Here is an 18986-nt window from a genome sequence, read left to right as displayed (position 1 = left end):
ATAAAATTATATGTGTCCAAGAACTTTTGGACAACCCTCGTACATGTGCAAAGACTTCAATTGTTGAAAATGGCCAGTGACCAAAAATTGTTGATGTTATGAAAGAAGTTCAGATGATTGTCAAACATAACTTACATAGAAAATGAATTTTGTGTGTCTAAAAAAATACAAAGAAATAAAAATAGTTCATCGTGCCAGTTTGCTCGACCTTGTAGGTACCTTAAGTAGAGTAGATATGGTCCTGTAAAATGAAGGGTCTTTGGAATCATACCTTAAGTAGAGTAGATATGGTCCTGTAAAATGAAGGGTCTTTGGAATCATTTCCAGACAATTATGGGAGACTATGACGTATCGGTCCGGTTACTGGAGTACACCAGGGATCAGGACTGTGGCTGTGACACTGCATTCTGGGGATGTAGAGAGTGTGATGTTTTCTTCCAGATCTGTCTACAACCTCTATCTCCGACACAAGGGTACAATAGTCTTTAGTACATCCGCTTACTTACATGTAATCAGAATGTACATGCCACGTGCAGTTTAAAAAATGAGAGGGCTTTTAAAGCTCAAATTTGAAAACCCTGTTATTTTCTTTTTGAGGCGAATATGTCAGGGAAATAATCAAGATGACCGGGTAGAAGACACGCATCACTTTCTATTTGCTGGTGCTCTACGTGGTCATGACAAATACACGTGGAGTAACGTTAACGGTCAGGTGAGAGTCCTATACATTTCTTTGATTTTATTGTTTAAGCTATATACTAGACTTTTCATGTTTTATTGTTACCCGTAATGTTTTAGCCATCGTTTCAAATATCTGTCCACGCCTTTGATTACGACTCCGGATTCTTCAACGACAATAACGACGATTTGGGTGTGACAAGCTACACATACAGAGGTAACAGACCCACGGTACAGACTGTCACCACCACCCCCGGGAACAAGAACATGAGGTATTGGACGGTACAATATAGTCAAGGATATATACTGTTTTGATTTGTCGTGCCATCTGCTTTGTGATTGAAGGTCAATGTTAGCTATTAGTCGTGTGCTAGGAACATTTGATAAACTAGCTATTACAAAAACAAACTCATGGATAAATGCAAGTTTTTTTCTCTGAAGTAAGATATTTAAAATTTGCTTATTTTAACAATATTGCAGAAAAAAATCCTAAGACCTCATAAATCAACAAACTTTAGCTTACTGTAATGTAATTTGCTTTTTTGTATATAAACTAATTTAAAAACATATTCACAAGTTAAGGTGGTTTTGGGACACTTTCATAAAGTGCCGCATTCTGAACAAAATAAACAATAAAACCAAGCATAGTTTTATAAATGTTTTCTTTCCTTAATTATTTACGTAACAGCATAGCGTAGTGGGTTAGAGCATTTACTACGAATCTGTAAGCCATGAGTTCCAATCCAGCTGAAGCTTTTGTATATTCTATCCGTTCAAATCTTTTCAAAATACGTTTTTTAGTCAAATATTGTTGAATTTAAAAATTCTAAATCTATTTTGTATGCCAATAATATTTTGTCAGTATAATACTATTTTCATCCCCTTGGATTACTATATTGGTTTTTTATATCGTAGCCTGTCTTTTATATTGGCACCTTTTAGAATAAAGCTTGAAGTGAATGTATCGTGCTTTTTTATGGAGCACAACAACATTACTTCTGAACGAAATTCACCAATGTCATTGCCGCCAAGGGATACAACCTTAAAAACACAAAAAGGGCGCGAGTCTACAGCAATATGTGCAACATGTACAACAACATCATCAACTACGATTGGATCAACAACTGGACCAACAACTACAACATCCAGCACATCATCAACATCCAGTTTATCATCAGCCTCAGACATATTATCATTATTTAGCAATACAATTTCAACAACACCTGCTAAACCAACGACAAATATAGTACAAACAATAGCATCTTGCTTAACAGTCACGACACCAGCACTGAGAACAACGGCAGCAAACATATCTTTAACATCGAGAAAATCATCTTCAACAGCACCATCAAAAACAACAACCACAGTCCAACCCACAGCATATATCTTTACGGGTAAAACATACCCACCAACGACAACGTCATCGTACACACCATCAACCACGGGAACAAGACAAATGTCTTCAACAACAGCATTATCTCATACTACAGAACCACATTCCGGTTTAACTAAAGAGCATAAAACTGGAGGAGGAAGGCTTACTATATTAGTCTTAGGTCCGGTTTCACACAACCAGCTTAAGAATCTGAGTCAAGAAATCACAAAACTTTTCCAACACCAGAGGCCAAAAGATGTGAATTTTCATTTTCAGATAGCATTTTATCACAATACTACTGAGTGAGTATTTCTTCCTAAGATTCATGTAATTTTTTTCTATAATAAATTTTAATAAATTTCTCATTAATATATAAATATTTCAATATTTATAAAAGTTTATTCTGGTTAAATGCCAGGTTAGGCGGATGATAGGGATTAGATAATCCAATATGAATTTGGTTCCTTTTCAAATTTCAACGAAATTATGTACATAGCAAAATCTTCAAATAGCGTCATGTTTGAGAAGAGGAACAATCTTATTTCAACCATCTGATTTGTCCATCTTCTTTCAGCCAGTCCTCAACAAAGATTCAGATTGTATACAACTGCACACAGTGCAACCATACTGATGACTGGATCAAGGACAAAGTCAGATTAGCTCTTCAGATATTGAACCTTACACTTTATCAGGAAAAAACAATTGGCAAAAACACAGTTGCTAATTTCAAGGTACGTTACATGAGTAATATCATATATTCAACCACGAAGTATTTAGCGTACATTTTTCATAATATGTTACCTCATATTTCATGTGTAATGTTTCAAAGACATACTAGTGACCACATTTCCTAAATGAATCCTTCCTTGTTGTTGAAGAACAATACCGGTCTTGTGGTGGGGGTGGTGGTGTCCATTCTACTGGCCATAGTCATCGTCATCGGTGCTGTGTGCTGGTACAAAAGGTATCCACATAGCTCTTGGAGCGCAATCTATTATACTTCATTCTAATGCTTTGTTTAGGTTCAAAACCTCTTATAATTCAAATTCATATGTTTTTCAATGTAAAAATGCTCTCTTTCTGTATTAAAAATATTAGTGATTCACTCAAAACATATTACCCTAGCTATCGCAACACTTAAAGTATAAATGAAGGAAAAACGCGAAATCAGAATACATGTACATGAAGTAACATGTCAATCAATGTATTCCATATCAGAAAGCAGCACCAAAAATCAAGAATAAAGGGAGTGGAAGTTGACCCGCCTTCTCTCAATAACCCGGTAATGATCAACGAAAAACCCGCTAACGTAGAAGAAGCATGAGGGACCGAGAATGGAGTAGTCATTGTGATATTTGACAGTACAAGCAAGTGCTCTTAAAACTACGAAAAACGTTTTTTTCAAGATTTTGCGAATGAGATTTGAAGAAAAACAAACATATGATTATTTGTCATATTACCATTTAAAATGTATGTTACAATGAATTTTCCTTATGTTTTCTACTTATTTTCTTTATTTATTTGTATAATGTTTTAATTGAATTGCTAACTCTTGGATCGTTAGTAAATGTTAACTGGACATGAAATTAAATAATAAAATACTTGTAAGGAATCATTGGTTTAAAGTTATTTCGTTAGTTTACTTGGACATCAATTTATTATCGAATTTTGTGTAATTTACAGTTTTGAGGTATGGTAGCAAGTCAATAAACAATGACATTTACAACCAAAACATTTGACACATTTCTTACTTGTTACTTGAAATTTATTATTAAATGTATGTTTATGTCTTCAATTTAAAAAGTAATTATGAATGTTTTTGAAATAAAGAGTATTTCTATTTCAGATGTCAAACTGTCATTGCACGAATTTCTATCGATAGTCTTCGTAAATAACAAATATCACAGGATCCATTGCCCTATGATTGTTCAAGGTTATTCTAGAAAGCAAAACTCGCGTCTTAATTAAAATGCTGGATACGACAGCTTTGTTTTCTCTTGTGTTTGCATTGGCTTTTTACATTGTTTATTATGTAATGAAATGAATTACCTTACGTTACACAAGATATCTATTTGGTTGAACATGTTACTATCCATGTCAGACATGAATGAAGTGCGTCGCTTGTTAACAAACAAAATATCAGATAATGACAATTTTTTGTGTTATCTATAACATATTAATTTTGATAAGGGCGTTTGCAAGTAGGCAATTAACCTAAGAAAGTGGTTTAGCTTAGCGTGTATGATTGCAGAATCATTTATTTTTAAAATTAAAATGTGATGAAATTATTTTATTGTCATTAAAATAAACTTTTAAATCTTATTATGTGAAAATAATTACCCGGTTAGCTGACCTAACAAAATATCTCCATCTAATCTTAGTAAGTCGTCTTCAAATTTAAAAATATATATGGTTTGTAGGAAAGTTTATCTTTGTGAAAACATTTACAACGTTTTTAGTTATAAAGACTAAAATTCAGACACATACACCGATTTTCTATGGAAAGGGATTTCATAATTGCCACAGTCACTGTCACCAATCGCCACGTGGTACGAGTTCAAGTAGAAGAAACACGGCGATTTCTCCGAATTCGAGGTACTCGTCTCAATATCTACCAGTAATGTATAGAAATAGATAAACGCACACTTAATAAGTCATTGCTTTTAACTGTTAAAAGATACGACGGACAATCCCCTGTGTTGATGGTGTGATCTACGTTGTTTTTCAGACAAGTTAGGTATAAGTACCTTCTCTTTATTTGTGAGATAATGGGGATATCTCCTTTATCTTAACTAAATATTTGTCTGCAACAAACTTAACAAACTTGATATGATGATACAGAATATTGAGTTTGTATCGTAAACGTACAGTAACTTCCATTTACCATACAAAATTGTGCTGCCTTGCAGCATGGTGGCTGTATGTGCAAATAAGTTGCTTTACATTGCTTTTTAAGCAATCAGTGCGTTTTAAGACGCCTGATTTTTTTTACATCTTGCTTGAATCAAAACTTAAGAGTTGTAATTGATGGCTTTAAATTGTCCTTTTCAAAGTAAAAAAAATTAGGTATACTAGGCATGACAACCTTCATGTATGGCAGTCATGATATGGTTTTTAAAATGAAATTTACTTTAATCCATTAGAATAGAGCGTACGAGAAAGCACCCGATTGTTATATATGGAGATACATTAGATTTCAGACTGAAGGACACTTCAATCTAAAATCATTGTATGTTTGCTCAGAATCCACAAAACAAAACAAAAATATGGAGTGGTACAACATAGCTCAATAAAGACAACGTTACTCGGTCCATGTATTTTAATTGCTTTCTATTGCACTCAACTATTCAGAATTCAAGGAATTTTACTTCTGCTTAATATCATGTTGATTGTAAATATGGTGTATATGTATTAAATGTTTGTTCCTCATATACCGATTTATAACTGATGAATAAAATGCTGTAGTTGAGATGATAATAGTTGTTGTTAGTTTATTTACTTCGCATTTAGTTGTTTTGAATAAAAATTATGGATTGATTTGCAGGCTTCAATTGAATTCATGTAATTTTTTTAAAAACAATGTTCTCTAAAAGGAACGTTATATATACTACCCAACATATAAATCAAATTACCCTCTTATATCTACAAGTATTTTGCCCTACCTAATCTTTTAACCAACTGTTTCTCCTTTGTTTATCAGACAAATTGCTCTGATTTTGGATAAATAATATTTTAGCAATACTAATATTCTACAAACGTTTTTTTTCAGGTTAAAAAGGTTAGTCACGCAGATGGATCCAAACAACGGAAAGCTTTAAAACATAACTTGGGATACAATATAGGATTTATTCGATTAATGTTTGTAGAAATAAGAGGAACCAAAGTAGCTTTACTATATTATTTTCACAATTGGGATTTCTAAATAAGATTGTCGTATATGATAGCGTTCGTTATTTTCATTATATATTATTAACGTGAGAAAAATTAACTGTAATAGAATATGTAAAGATAATCAGAAAAATATAAATATTTTAAAAATCAGGATACTGACATTTTTTACGCATAGATGTTTTTTGCCCTTATCTTTTAACCCACTGTTTCTCCGTTGTTTATCAGACAAATTTAATTGCTCTGATTTTGGATAAATAAAAATATGAAATCAAGGGATCTATCTGTTCATATCATCTATTTAATAACGGAATAATTGAATACAACAAATGTTTATTCCAATGATTTAATATCGTAATATCATCAAAATCGTATTATCAAAATTGTGGTTAAATACATTATATAAAGTCTGACAAATTTGTGTACAAGCTGAGATCACTTCTAGTTGCCTGTGTAAGGCGATAGGATGTGTTGACATATTGCAGGTGTTTACGCAATGGATATGTTGTCCGTTCTGTATTTTGTTTATTTTTTTGGTCAAATGTATGGGTATTTCAGTGGGATTGTAAAACCTGATACTGGTTAATGATAACTATATAATTTAAAATAACTTACATTCCTAAAACAATCAAAATATTAAATAAAACAATATGCAATATGGAAAATAACGCTTTTTATATTCGTTTTTGGCCTTGTTAAAATCAAGATTAACCCATCCTATGTCCATGTCCATATCATAATTTGTACCTGTGACCTACAGATCCTGATCATTTTGTAAAATCAAATGGGGCTGTCCCTCCCCCGTTATCTACACATCTGAAGTGGTCCGATTTTTGTTTGTATTTCGTAATCAACATCTCACCATTTGGTATTGTAACGGACCAACACAATGATGAAACCATTTTACGTTTTGTCAATTATATGGATCTATATATGCAATTTACAGGTAAATATACACAATTAACAATTTTTTTCAATGCTAATATCATATCAACAGTTTTAAGATTAAAAAAAGCTAGTCACTCAGACACATCCAAACAAGGGAAAGTTTTAAAACATAACGTACGATTTATTCGACTGATTTTATTATTTCTCTCTTTTCTTAGAGCAACATTGTATTTATAACCTTGTAAATAACCTTCAAAAACTAAATGAAAAAAAGAAAAAAAAGGAAACAGAATACTATTGTATTATCTACAAAATAAAGATTTCTAAACAAGATTGTCTGATAAGTATAAGATAACGTTTGTTACTCTATGCTTGCCAAGTCAGTTTAAATGTCCTTTTTATTCCCACAGCAAAATAATAAAGTTAGGAATTAACATACGTAAAAAAACTTGAATGAAGACAACTGTAAAAACAAAAAAAAAGGCTGTAAAAAATCAACTATAAAAAATATCAATATTCCAAAAATCAGGTTACCAAAATTCTTTACACACAATTGGTTTTAATCATTTAATTTTTTTGTTTGCATACAAACATTTTTTCTTTTATTCGTTGTCTTATTTATGTTTCAATGTCTTGTTGGGGGTTACTTGATTTTGAAATGTCAATCAAAGATTGTAAAAAAACAAAAAAAAAACTTTAAGTACAGTAGTATTTTGATCTCATATTGCTAATAATACATGTCATTGAAATGCGTTGATGAACAGTATATTGATATCATATTGTTTAACTTTATGTGCGTTGTTAAATTCAATTCTTCTGATTAGCTATTTAATCATGTATGAATTACACGTTCATTTGATCAATTTTAGATAGCAATGGGAGACTATGACGTATCGGTCCGGTTACTGGAGTACAACAGGGATCAGGACTGTGGCTGTGACACTGCATTCTGGGGATGTAGAGAGTGTGATGTTTTCTTCCAGATCTGTCTACAACCTCTATCTCCGACTCAAGGGTAAGATTGTCATACTTTTGTGTTAGAATAATGCCATGGGCATGCGAATCGATTTATAAATTGTTTACATTTTAGTTAATAATATAAAACTTGCCCTTAACATATATATCATTGATGTTTTGTTTTGATTTGATATAGGTTATAATAGCAAAAAGCGCTACAGCTCAACGAAAATGTTAATTTCTTTTCATAGGCAGATTTGTCAAGGAAATAATCAAGACTACCGGGTAGACGACACGCATCACTTTCTATTTGCTGGTGCTCTACGTGGTCATGACAAATACACGTGGAGAAACGTTAACGGTGAAGTGAGAGTCCTATACGTTTCTTTGTTTTTGATCGTTTAAGCTATATACTAAACTTATCATGTTTTTATCGTTACCTGTCATGTTTTAGCCAACGTTTCAAATATCGGTCGACGTCTTTGACTACGATTATGTCGGCGGTAACGACGATCTGGGTGTGACTAGCTACACATACAGAGGTAACGGACCCCCGGTACTGACTGTCACCACCACCCCCGGGAACAAAAATATGAGGTATACACGATTGAAATATGGGGAATAGAGCATAGACTTAACAAGATTGCTGAATTGTATTAGTGCCAGCTTAGTGTTTTGTTTATATAAGAGCACTTGTGCTATGGTTTATTTAAATCACACAAATTAGTAATAAAATTTACATAGTTTGTTCATCGATTTACAAATGTCCTTATGAAACTGTACGCACTGTGCTTGGAAATACACCCTTCACTTAAATTGACATGTTTTCCAATTACGAAATCATGATACATTCTGTATCTAATACTAGTATATGTTATTACCATTGATATTGCCTGACATACATCTATTTATCATAAACAGCTTCAAGTAGATTTATTATCTATAGGTGAAAAATACTTTTATAGAACTGTGATGCAAAGAAAATATTTCTTGTAAGGGGTCACAGTTTAGTTTTTAAAAAAATTCCGTTTTTAGCTCACCTGAGCTGAAAGCTCAAGTGAGCTATTCTGATCACATTTTGTCCGTCGTCCGTCTGTCCGTCCGTCTGTCTGCCTGTCCGTCTGTAAACTTTTTACATTTTGAACTTCTTCTATATCGCTTGACCAATTTCAACCAAATTTGGCAGAAAGCATCCTTATGGTAGGGCAAATATAAATTGCAGAAATGAAAGACCGATCTTTATTCAAAGCGGAGAAAACCTCGAAACTGTAGAAAAAGTGGGGTGCATTTTTTAAAATCTTCTTCTCAAGAACTACTGAGTCAAATTCAACGTAGTTGAGCATAAATTATCCTTATGGGAAGGAAAATATAAATTGCAAAAATTAAGGGCTAATTCTGTTTCAAATTTGAGTAATTTACGAAAATAATAATAAGACAGAGAGAATGGGGGTCAATCACTTTAACTTCGGGTTAGGTATTCCATAACTCAAAAACCTCTTTGAAGCGTATGAGAACTGAGTCAATCTGACAAAGATGAATTTGGTTGCTGTGGAACAGTTTGCGTGCGTAAGGAATATTTGAAACATGCAAGATACATTAATGCCGATTTTGTGAAGTTAATTGAGATTAAATATTCCAATGCGTTGACATTTTCACCTTTGCCGGTGGTTTTAGCTTGTTTTGATTTTGGTTTCGTTTTCATGAGTTACGGTTTGTAACTTAGGGGAACTATCGCCTGTATTTTGTAATTTTTACGTATCAATCAAATATAGACATCGGAGAATAAGACAGCTGACTGTTACTTGCGGAAAATAAGATACATTAACAGATACGGTACTTTAACAACTAAAATACAAATTCTAATGGTAATACGGTATGGTCTTTGCGTGATAGTTGATTACTGCAATGTGTTTCAGGCTAAATGTAAGTGTTTTCTCTAGTCTATTCAGTATAAACGGAGATTTATTTTGCTGATGGAAATACTAAGTGTGTGTACATGTAGCAGAGACATAAATAATTGTTAGCTCACCTGAGGTGAAATATACAGAGAAATATTTTTTAAAATATTCTTCTCAAAAAGCAATTGGCCAGAAAAGCTGTAACTTGTGTGGAAGCATCCTCAAGTAGTGTAGATTCAAGCTTGTCCAAACCAAGATCCCCGGGGGGTACGGTGGGGCCCCAATGGGGGGTCAAATTTTTAAATACAAATGTATAGAGAAAAATCATTAAAAATCTTCTTTTCAAAAACCAGTTAGCCAGAAAAGCTGTAATGTGTGTGGAAGCATCTTCAGGTAGCGTAGATTCAAATTTTTTCAAATCATGATCCCCGGGGGTAAGGTAGGGCCACAATGGGGGTCGAAATTTTTTACATAGGAATACATAGAGAAAATTCTTCTCAACGAAAACCAGAAGACCAGAAAAGCTGTAACTTGTTTGGAAGCATCCTCAGGTAGTGTAGATTCAATTTTTTCAAACCATGATGCAGCCACAGTGGGTGGGTCGAATTTTACATAGGAATACACAGCGAAAAATCTTTAAAAAAATTTTCTTTTCAAATACCAGTTGGCCAGAAAAGCTGTAACTTGTGTGGATGCATCCTCAGGTAGTGTTGATTCATTCTAGTTTGTTCAACCATGTTTTCAGGGGGTAGGGTGGGGCCACCGGGGGGGGGGGGTCAAATTTTGTTGGTGCGTGTAATTCGGTGCGATCTCTACGTAATGGTTGATTTATGCAACATGTTCTATAAAGATGCTTAGCAATTTCAATCTAAACGGAGATTTTTCTCGCTGCTAGAAATATATAACTAAAGTATATATGTGATGAAATATAAATTGAGTTTTTTCTTTGTTTTAGTGCAGTTTTCTCTTGTTTTAATTGTTTACAAATTCCTATAATTTTACTAACCTGAGAGTCAAGCTTCGAGTTATAAGCAATATACAGAGCTTTGCGCACAATGCTTCTATATGTTTGTACACAAAGCTGAGGTCATGCTTTAGTTTGTTTATATTTTAAATGCAGCTATGCTGAATAAGAAATACCAAGTTTAAAAATCTTAAGTTGAATGTAATAAACTCATGTGAACAAAAACATGACTCAAACCACGCTATGTATCTTGCTTATAATTCTACGATTGACGCTGAAATTTTGGTTGATCAATAGAAATGTCTTGCTAAAAGGATGATATGCTGTAACTACTTTCTGGTGCCCCTTCTTCAACGATCAATTGCCTAAAATCTACACATATTTGTGATAGTTTTTCAAACACTAGTAAATGAAAACGACGCCTTTTAAACAGTTTCCATAGTCCTGACACATTATTGTTATCATGAGGATAAAAGCATTATCAGTGTTCTTAAAAAATTTATTGCAACGGAAAATCATCTTTGTTTGTACACATTTGTTGTTTTTTAATAAAGAGGAAAATAATGGATGGGCCTTGGTACAATAGAGCGACATGCCTGCCAATACATTAATTTGAATTATAGCTCTTTAACATATTTGACAACATTTTTCAGTTAAGTTTATTCTTCAATCAAGTGAGTAAGGATATGAAATGTCATACGAAATGAATTCATGCCTGGAATATGACAATCGTCTATAATGGAGAAGGCCAATTAAATTTTTCAATGTTTTTAATTTGAGGAATTGAGCGCATTCATTCTGGTGCACTGAGGTACACTTTTCCTCTTTCACATTAGAATTTTTTAAAATACAATAACTAGTAAGTACTGGAGGGAGAAAATGTACCTTTATGCTCTTGTGTATTTTAATCGTTTTATAAAGTGATGGGGGGGGCTAAAATAAAGGGAATTGGAAGTTAACCGTGAACACCAACTGAAAATTTAGTTATTTATATTGCATATGATCTTATTTTCAGTAAAAATGGTATTCCATAAAGGTAAATATGTCAAAGATTAAGTATATGCAAAAATAAGTGAAAATTCGGATATAATTTTTTGGTTAATCTACTGAGGGGCCGCATGGCACAATATCCTTTGAACGCCCATAAAAAGCCAGTGTTGCTCAGGTAAGCGATGTGGCCCATAGGGCCTCTTGTTTAATTGAACCAAGAAAAAAAACACCACAATAACAAAATTCATTCAACGATCCAAGTTGAAAACTTGCTGAGCTATATAAAAGATTTTTTGTAAATTACAGAGACCCCTAGCATTTCTTTGGATTTGAGAAAAAGAATTGAGAATATATTATTAAAAAATATTACATAGGTTCACATTAAGGTCGGTAGCGGGTTTAAAATTTTGCGCCCTCTGCGCAGGGTATCGCGCATTACTGTCGTAAAACGCAAATGTAAAGTAATATGCTTAAATATACAGGTTATCATGTAACGTTTTTATGTTTAAAAAATGATTTATCAAAAAATTATATTTAGTGAAAAGAATCGTTAGAATAATGTCAGAAGTATTTTAATCATCTCGCCGCTTCTTCAAAATCGACGATATTGTCGTCGGAATCAACGTCTTACGATGACGTCAGTTGATCCTCTGACGTAACAATTGACAAAAATAAACCTCGTGCACTTTCTATTGCAGCGTCAATAATTAAAATCAAAACTATAAATTGCCAAGAAAAAAAAAACATATACGCGATCCTTCTACGTTATGTGTGAGTGGAAAGGTGTTTTTCTTCTACTACCAAAAAAAAAAAAGAATTTGATTCGTAAACATCCTTTTTTTATATACATTTCTATATGTAAAATGGCTGGCACGGTACGTTTATAGGATCAAACTTAACTATGAGGGCGGATAGCATAAAAACCATCCGGTCAATTTCGTTTTAATTTGGCAAAAAGTTTACTTATACGTTAACCTTTCATCGCTGAAAATTAAAAGAAAATCGTATGTTTGTAATTTTTTGAATATGAAATTGAAAATGAAAACCCTCATTTTCCTATATAATCCTATATAGAATGTCGGTGATGAATCGGACATACGACCAAAATTTGAGCGCGGCAAAAATATAAACTATCCGGTCAATTTACTTTATATTTTGCACATAGTTTTCTCATAAGTTGACATTTCACTGTAAAAAAAATTAAAGGAAATCGTACGTTTGAAACATTCTCCCCCGAGACTCCTTAATTGACATCTAGAAATAGGCCCTAACATTTATTCTTTAAACTGTATTCTGTTTACTCTTTTATCTACCTATTGATTACAAAACGATATGACAGATAATTTACCATCTACAAAACTGTATGCCTTTTTATTATATGTGGCCAAATACTACTAAGCTAAAATAATACTTTGTTTTTATTTACCCTCTCAGAATCAAACTAACTTTGAATGTAACGGAACTAACCAAAACCACATTGAAAACTTCAACGACAACAACCACCAAAACAACAACAACAATTGCCACAACTACAACTAAACCAACAACAACTACTACATTGAAAACAACAATGAGAACAACCACCACACCAACAACAACCACGACTCCCACAACAAAAACCATTCCAACAACAACAATGACTCCAACAACAACAACCACATCAACAACAACCACCACACCAACAACAACAACAACCACTCCAACAACAACCACTCCAACAACAACGACTCCAACACCAACAACCTCTCCAACAACAACAACCACTTCAACAACAACAATCTCTCCAACAACAACAACCACTTCAACAACAACAACCTCTCCAACAACAACAACCACACCAACAACAACAACCACTCCAACAACAACAACCAAACCAACAACAACAACCAAACCAACAACAACCTCACCAACAACAACAACCTCTCCAACAACAACAACCACTCCAACAACAACTACTACTCCAACAACAACAACCACCCCAACAACAACAACCACTCCAACGACAACCACCACACCAACAACAACAACAACAACCACTCCAACAACAACTACTACTCCAACAACAACAACCACTCCAACAACAGCAACCACACCAACAACAACAACAATGACTCCAACAACAACTACTACTCCAACAACAACAACCACTCCAACAACAACTACTACTCCAACAACAACAACCACACCAACAACAACAACAAACACTCCAACAACAACTACTACTCCAACAACAACAACCACTCCAACAACAGCAACCACACCAACAACAACAACAACAACCACTCCAACAACAACTACTACTCCAACAACAACAACCACCCCAACAACAACAACCACTCCAACAACAACAACCACACCAACAAAAACAACCACTCCAACAACAACTACTACTCCAACAACAACAACCACTCCAACAACAACTACTACTCCAACAACAACCACCACACCAACAACAGCAACCACTCCAACAACCACCACCACACCAACAACAACAACAACAATCAACACAACAACAACAACAACAACCACTCCAACAACAACAACCACTCCAACAACCACCACCACACCAACAACAACAACAACAATCAACACAACAACAACCACTCCAACAACAACAACAACTACTACTCCAACAACAACAACCACTCCAACAACAACAACAACTACTACTCCAACAACAAAAACCACTCCAACAACAACAACCACTCCAACAACATCTACCACTCCAACAACAACTACCACTCCAACAACATCTACCACTCCAACAACAACAACGACTCCAACAACAACCACTCCCACAACAGCAACCACTCTAACAACAACAACCACTCCAACAACATCAACTACTACTCCAACAACAACAAATTCCCTCACAACAACAACCACTCTAACAACAACAACAACCACTCCAACAACAAGCACCACACCCACAACAACACCAACTACCACTCAAACAACAATTTCCACCATTCCAACAACAACCAACAAACCGAAAACAACCACTTCACGTACAACAACAACAGCCACCCAAACAACAACCACCACAACCAACACACCAACAATAACCACCACACCATCCATCGAACATTCAACAACCGCCAAATTAACAACACAATCACCAACATTCATGAAAATAACCACCATTCCACCATCAACAACTGCAAAACCGCCAACGACTTCCCAAACAACCACCACAAAACCCACAGCTACTGCTTCGCAATCAACAGCCATACCACTAACAACAACTCCTTTCATGAAAAGATCTACCCCAAGAATAACCATCACAACTATAACAATTCATAAAAATGAAGAAGGAAGTCGAAGTATATTGGTTCTAGGTCAAGTCTCACAAGCCAAGCTTCAGGAACTCAAAAAAGAAATATTGAATCTCATCCATCAACAGAATCCTAAATCTGTAGATTCTCAGTTTTTGGAGATAAAACTTATTCAAGTTGCTGTTTTACATAACATCACCAAGTAGGTTAATTTTTATTCTTTCAATCATTGCTTTTATTTTACTTTTCTCATTACTTTAACTCAACCACATGAATTATAAAACTCTGAAACCAATCATTTCAGGGAACCGGTCACAAAGATCCTGTATACATATAGCTGCACGCAATGTGACCTTCAAGATGATCAGGTCAAGGACAGTGTCAAGTCCGCCCTTCAGATGTTTAACCTAAGGGAATATCAGGCGGAAACCACAGACAAAAAAGCCGTTGATTCTGATAAAGTATGTACATATTACATTCGGTTGGCATGCAAATATAAATTTTTATGCATTCATTCTGAGTTAATTTTAAAGCAATATTCAAAGAAAAAAAGGACAAAGCATCAGAGCGAGCTTTAAGAACTAATGAGTTAAAAAAATAGATTGAAAGTGGGTTTTTTTTTTATTTCATATATGCCTTATTCCTTGATATAAGATACTAGTACTCTGAATGCAAAGGAAGATCGTGAAATCCCTGCCAAAATTTTTGCATTACAAAAAGAAGGATATTGCATCTTATGTAATTGACTTCGTGTTTTATTATACTGTCACCGTGTAAAAATGACTCATTTCGAGTGACATTGGTTTTCGGTTTTTAGTTTAAATTAGACCTTGACCGTCGGACATAAAGGTGTCACCTGTTATTGAATTAATAATAAATCTTGCGCAATCCTTTAAAATAATTATTAAATGTATCAAGAGTAACTCTATTTATTTACACCTGTATGTAGGTTTTCCCTATAAATTAGTCGTTATATATCCAACATCATAAAAAAAAATAACAATAAAACTTGTCCAATCTGGAAATGACGTAAATATTTGCCTGATTCAACAACATTCGGATTCGGTAATGTATTTAACTTCAAAGACCTGCGGATTTGACTTTGTACTTTACAATTGTAACTTTAGGAAGGAAAATATTAACTGCATACCTTTCGGTTGTAGGACAATACTGGTATGTTGGTTGGCGTGGGAGCGGCCATCTTGTTGGTCTTAGTAATCACTTCCTTTGGCGTCTGGCACTACAAAAGGTCAGTTATTGTCCATGTTATTTTATCATAAACTCATATATCCATACTTTAGATATTTGAATCCCCAGTGTCTATCTTTTCCATTGATGAAAATGTTAATATGAATATGTTTTTTTAATTCCATCGACAGATACTTTATTGCAATAATCAATTAAGTAAGAAAAAGGCCATAAAACTTACGAGGTTATCTTTTTACGTATAAAACAATTGAATAACTTCAAATGTAACAAACACATAATACATGAAGATATTATATTCCACAACAGAAAGATGCACAAGCGATCTAAAGTGAAAGAGATGGAACTTGAAATGAATGGTCACACTAATAGAGGACTAAACATTGGTGATTCAGAGGACGTGGCTACCTTCAGGAACCCTGACTACAATTCAAACCGTAGGTACAAGGAGCCGAATGGTCATTATAAACTCTAGGAATCACCTGAAGTTTTCAGTTGCCATACTTACCCTCTCCTACTCAGTGATTGCAGGTCATGATGATACTGGCCACCTAACTAGATATACACCCTCTTACACACATCTTCCCAAGTCAAGGGTTTCTGCCCCGCTCCTCTCTCACATAAACCCTTGATCGAACTGGCATATTTTGACTGGATAGAAACCCAGCTCACTGGTTAGTGTCATTAAAGTCTACATGATCCAGTAAGAAATGTTGTTTCATGATTGATGTTAATGGGAAGATGTCTTACACACAACACTGCCAGTTCAAACAATTGTGAATGAAGTTTTATTTCTATGTGCAATTACTACTTTGAAGATAAATCAAGTTATATTGTGTTCTTTGAACTAGCTTGATAAGCATTCAACAGCATAATTGTGTTCTATTTGTATTATTTTAGGAGGAGTATACATATTATATATGCTGCCATAAATACTCATGTTATGTCGTAGTAACTTTAGTACTTATCAGTTGTCATTATAACTCAAATATATTGTGATTGTTGTTTTTTATGCTTTAGGCTGTTTTTGTTTGATGAGTTTTTGTGCCTGCATTAGCCACTTTTGTTAAAAATTCCACTATTTCACGCAATATATATGATATGTATATACATGTAATTTATGTACCGGTGTTATTTTGTCATTTTATTGTAGTTGTGAAAGTGTTGTCATTATTAAATTCTTCATTTGGAACACCAATGTGCAGGCTTTAAGTGTTGTCATTTTGTCAATGAAATGCAAAACAATTGAATTTATTTTATATGTAATGCTCTTTTCCTTCAACAGATAAACAAATAAACAATGTATATGTCATTAAAAAGGACTGCAATTCGTGAACCAGTGGAGCGTTTTTTAAAAGAAATCTTAGATATAAGTTTGGGTCTGTCATCTGGAAATATACTAAGTACCTATCTCGGAGGCAACTCATTATTTTTTTGGAGGTAGGTAAACGATGGTAACCAAACAGACAGTTGTTTGTAAAAAAAAAATTGATGATGTCATTCTCCAGAAATTCGTGATATCCGGACCTATCGAAATTAAAAATGGAAAACTATATATATGCAATAGATTGATTTCTGTATTTTTACGGGTAAATCATTCACATTAATTTATTTATTTTTGTAACGTGTACCCTGCCAAGCATTCGGTTACATTCAGAATTCTGCAGTGCATGATTAACATACCCCAGTACAATATACTTAACCAAAATAAAATATTGTTTACAAGGCTCTAAACAAACAAAATTATCAGCAATTTATCAATATTTTTAAAAGTATATTTGTATACCTAATATTTTAATTAAAGATTTGATTAAACATATAATATATTCACAAAATTTATGACACTTTTATGACAATATTGATCAAGGACGGAACACGTACTGCTCACCGCCACATCTTTTAACAAGTTTTATTATCTGAACGTGATGTCGCGCTACCGCAAATGGTCCTATCCGGACACAAAATTAAACTCATTAATGTAGGCCTATAGCTATTTTTTGTACCATGAAGACTCCTCTGTCGAAACAGATGGCGTCTCCTTCCGTCACTTTCCATTTGAATGGTTCATAGTGTTTCTAAATTCTCAGAAAAGAAAATCAGAGAGAAATTTTCGATAAAATGTATTCTAGTTAAGATAAAAGGAAGCAAACAGACAAGCAACTAGAACTGTCATATGTATTCTAGTTAATTCGGGAAATCAAAGGGTCAGGAAACATTCAACAAAATTCTTAACAGAATTGAAAAATAATTTAAATCGAAATAATAATTTTCTATATAATACAGCAACATTTTTTTGGTGGGTTTTTTTTTTGGTCCTATGATACTTGAAAGCACTAAATATTAATATATAATGCAAAATAACTCCTTACAAGTTTTTGATAATTAGCTATTCCAATGTGTTCCAACAATTGTTTGATTAAAGATAAAATTTGGTGTTATGAGTACTTAAAAGAAGTCGTAACACCAAATCTTATTATTAATAAACATTTGTGGGAAGACACTGTCCTTTAGAATACTAGTACTGGTACAGTACACCTTAGTGCGACACGTGAAGCTGCACCACTGGGCAGAAAAGGAAAAGCGTTCCGAAACTTGCATTCAGTTCAACATATATATTTAGAAATATTAAATTTATCGGATAGACAGGGAGTAGGTTTTGTAAAAAAAAATTTAATCTGTAGAGGACACATAAATGGCCATTTTACAGTCAAGTATATAAAAGCACTTAGAAATCACATCACAAGTGAGATGGAAGGTTGTGGCTACTTTTTTATTACATTGATCTCTATCTGATAAACGTTTCTTTATAAAGATATAGAAAAATATTCAAACTCTTAATCTAAAATATATTGATCAATAACATGTAT

The 18986-nt window shown here is 33.7% G+C and overlaps 2 protein-coding genes across 2 annotated transcripts; both read left to right on the top strand.

Moving 5' to 3' along the window:
* The first annotated feature begins 844 nt into the window (after positions 1-844).
* On the top strand, positions 845-3874 carry LOC128167616 (uncharacterized). The gene is made up of 5 exons (XM_052833435.1): positions 845-950; positions 1621-2355; positions 2628-2784; positions 2932-3017; positions 3272-3874. Exons 1-5 carry the CDS (start codon positions 946-948, stop codon positions 3375-3377), a joined length of 1089 nt encoding a protein of 362 aa, XP_052689395.1. The 5' UTR covers positions 845-945; the 3' UTR covers positions 3378-3874.
* A 10540-nt stretch (positions 3875-14414) lies between these two features.
* Positions 14415-17317, top strand: LOC128166791 (uncharacterized). The gene is made up of 4 exons (XM_052832172.1): positions 14415-15115; positions 15218-15374; positions 16077-16162; positions 16429-17317. The coding sequence occupies exons 1-4, from the start codon at positions 14766-14768 to the stop codon at positions 16592-16594; spliced, it is 759 nt and encodes a 252-aa protein (XP_052688132.1). The 5' UTR covers positions 14415-14765; the 3' UTR covers positions 16595-17317.
* Positions 17318-18986: the final 1669 nt, after the last annotated feature.

Source organism: Crassostrea angulata, chromosome 10 (assembly GCF_025612915.1).
Source record: "Crassostrea angulata isolate pt1a10 chromosome 10, ASM2561291v2, whole genome shotgun sequence".
Taxonomy (NCBI): Eukaryota; Metazoa; Mollusca; class Bivalvia; order Ostreida; family Ostreidae; genus Magallana; species Magallana angulata.
Note: the sequence above shows the minus strand (reverse complement) of the source record. Positions and strands in the feature narration are given on the sequence as shown.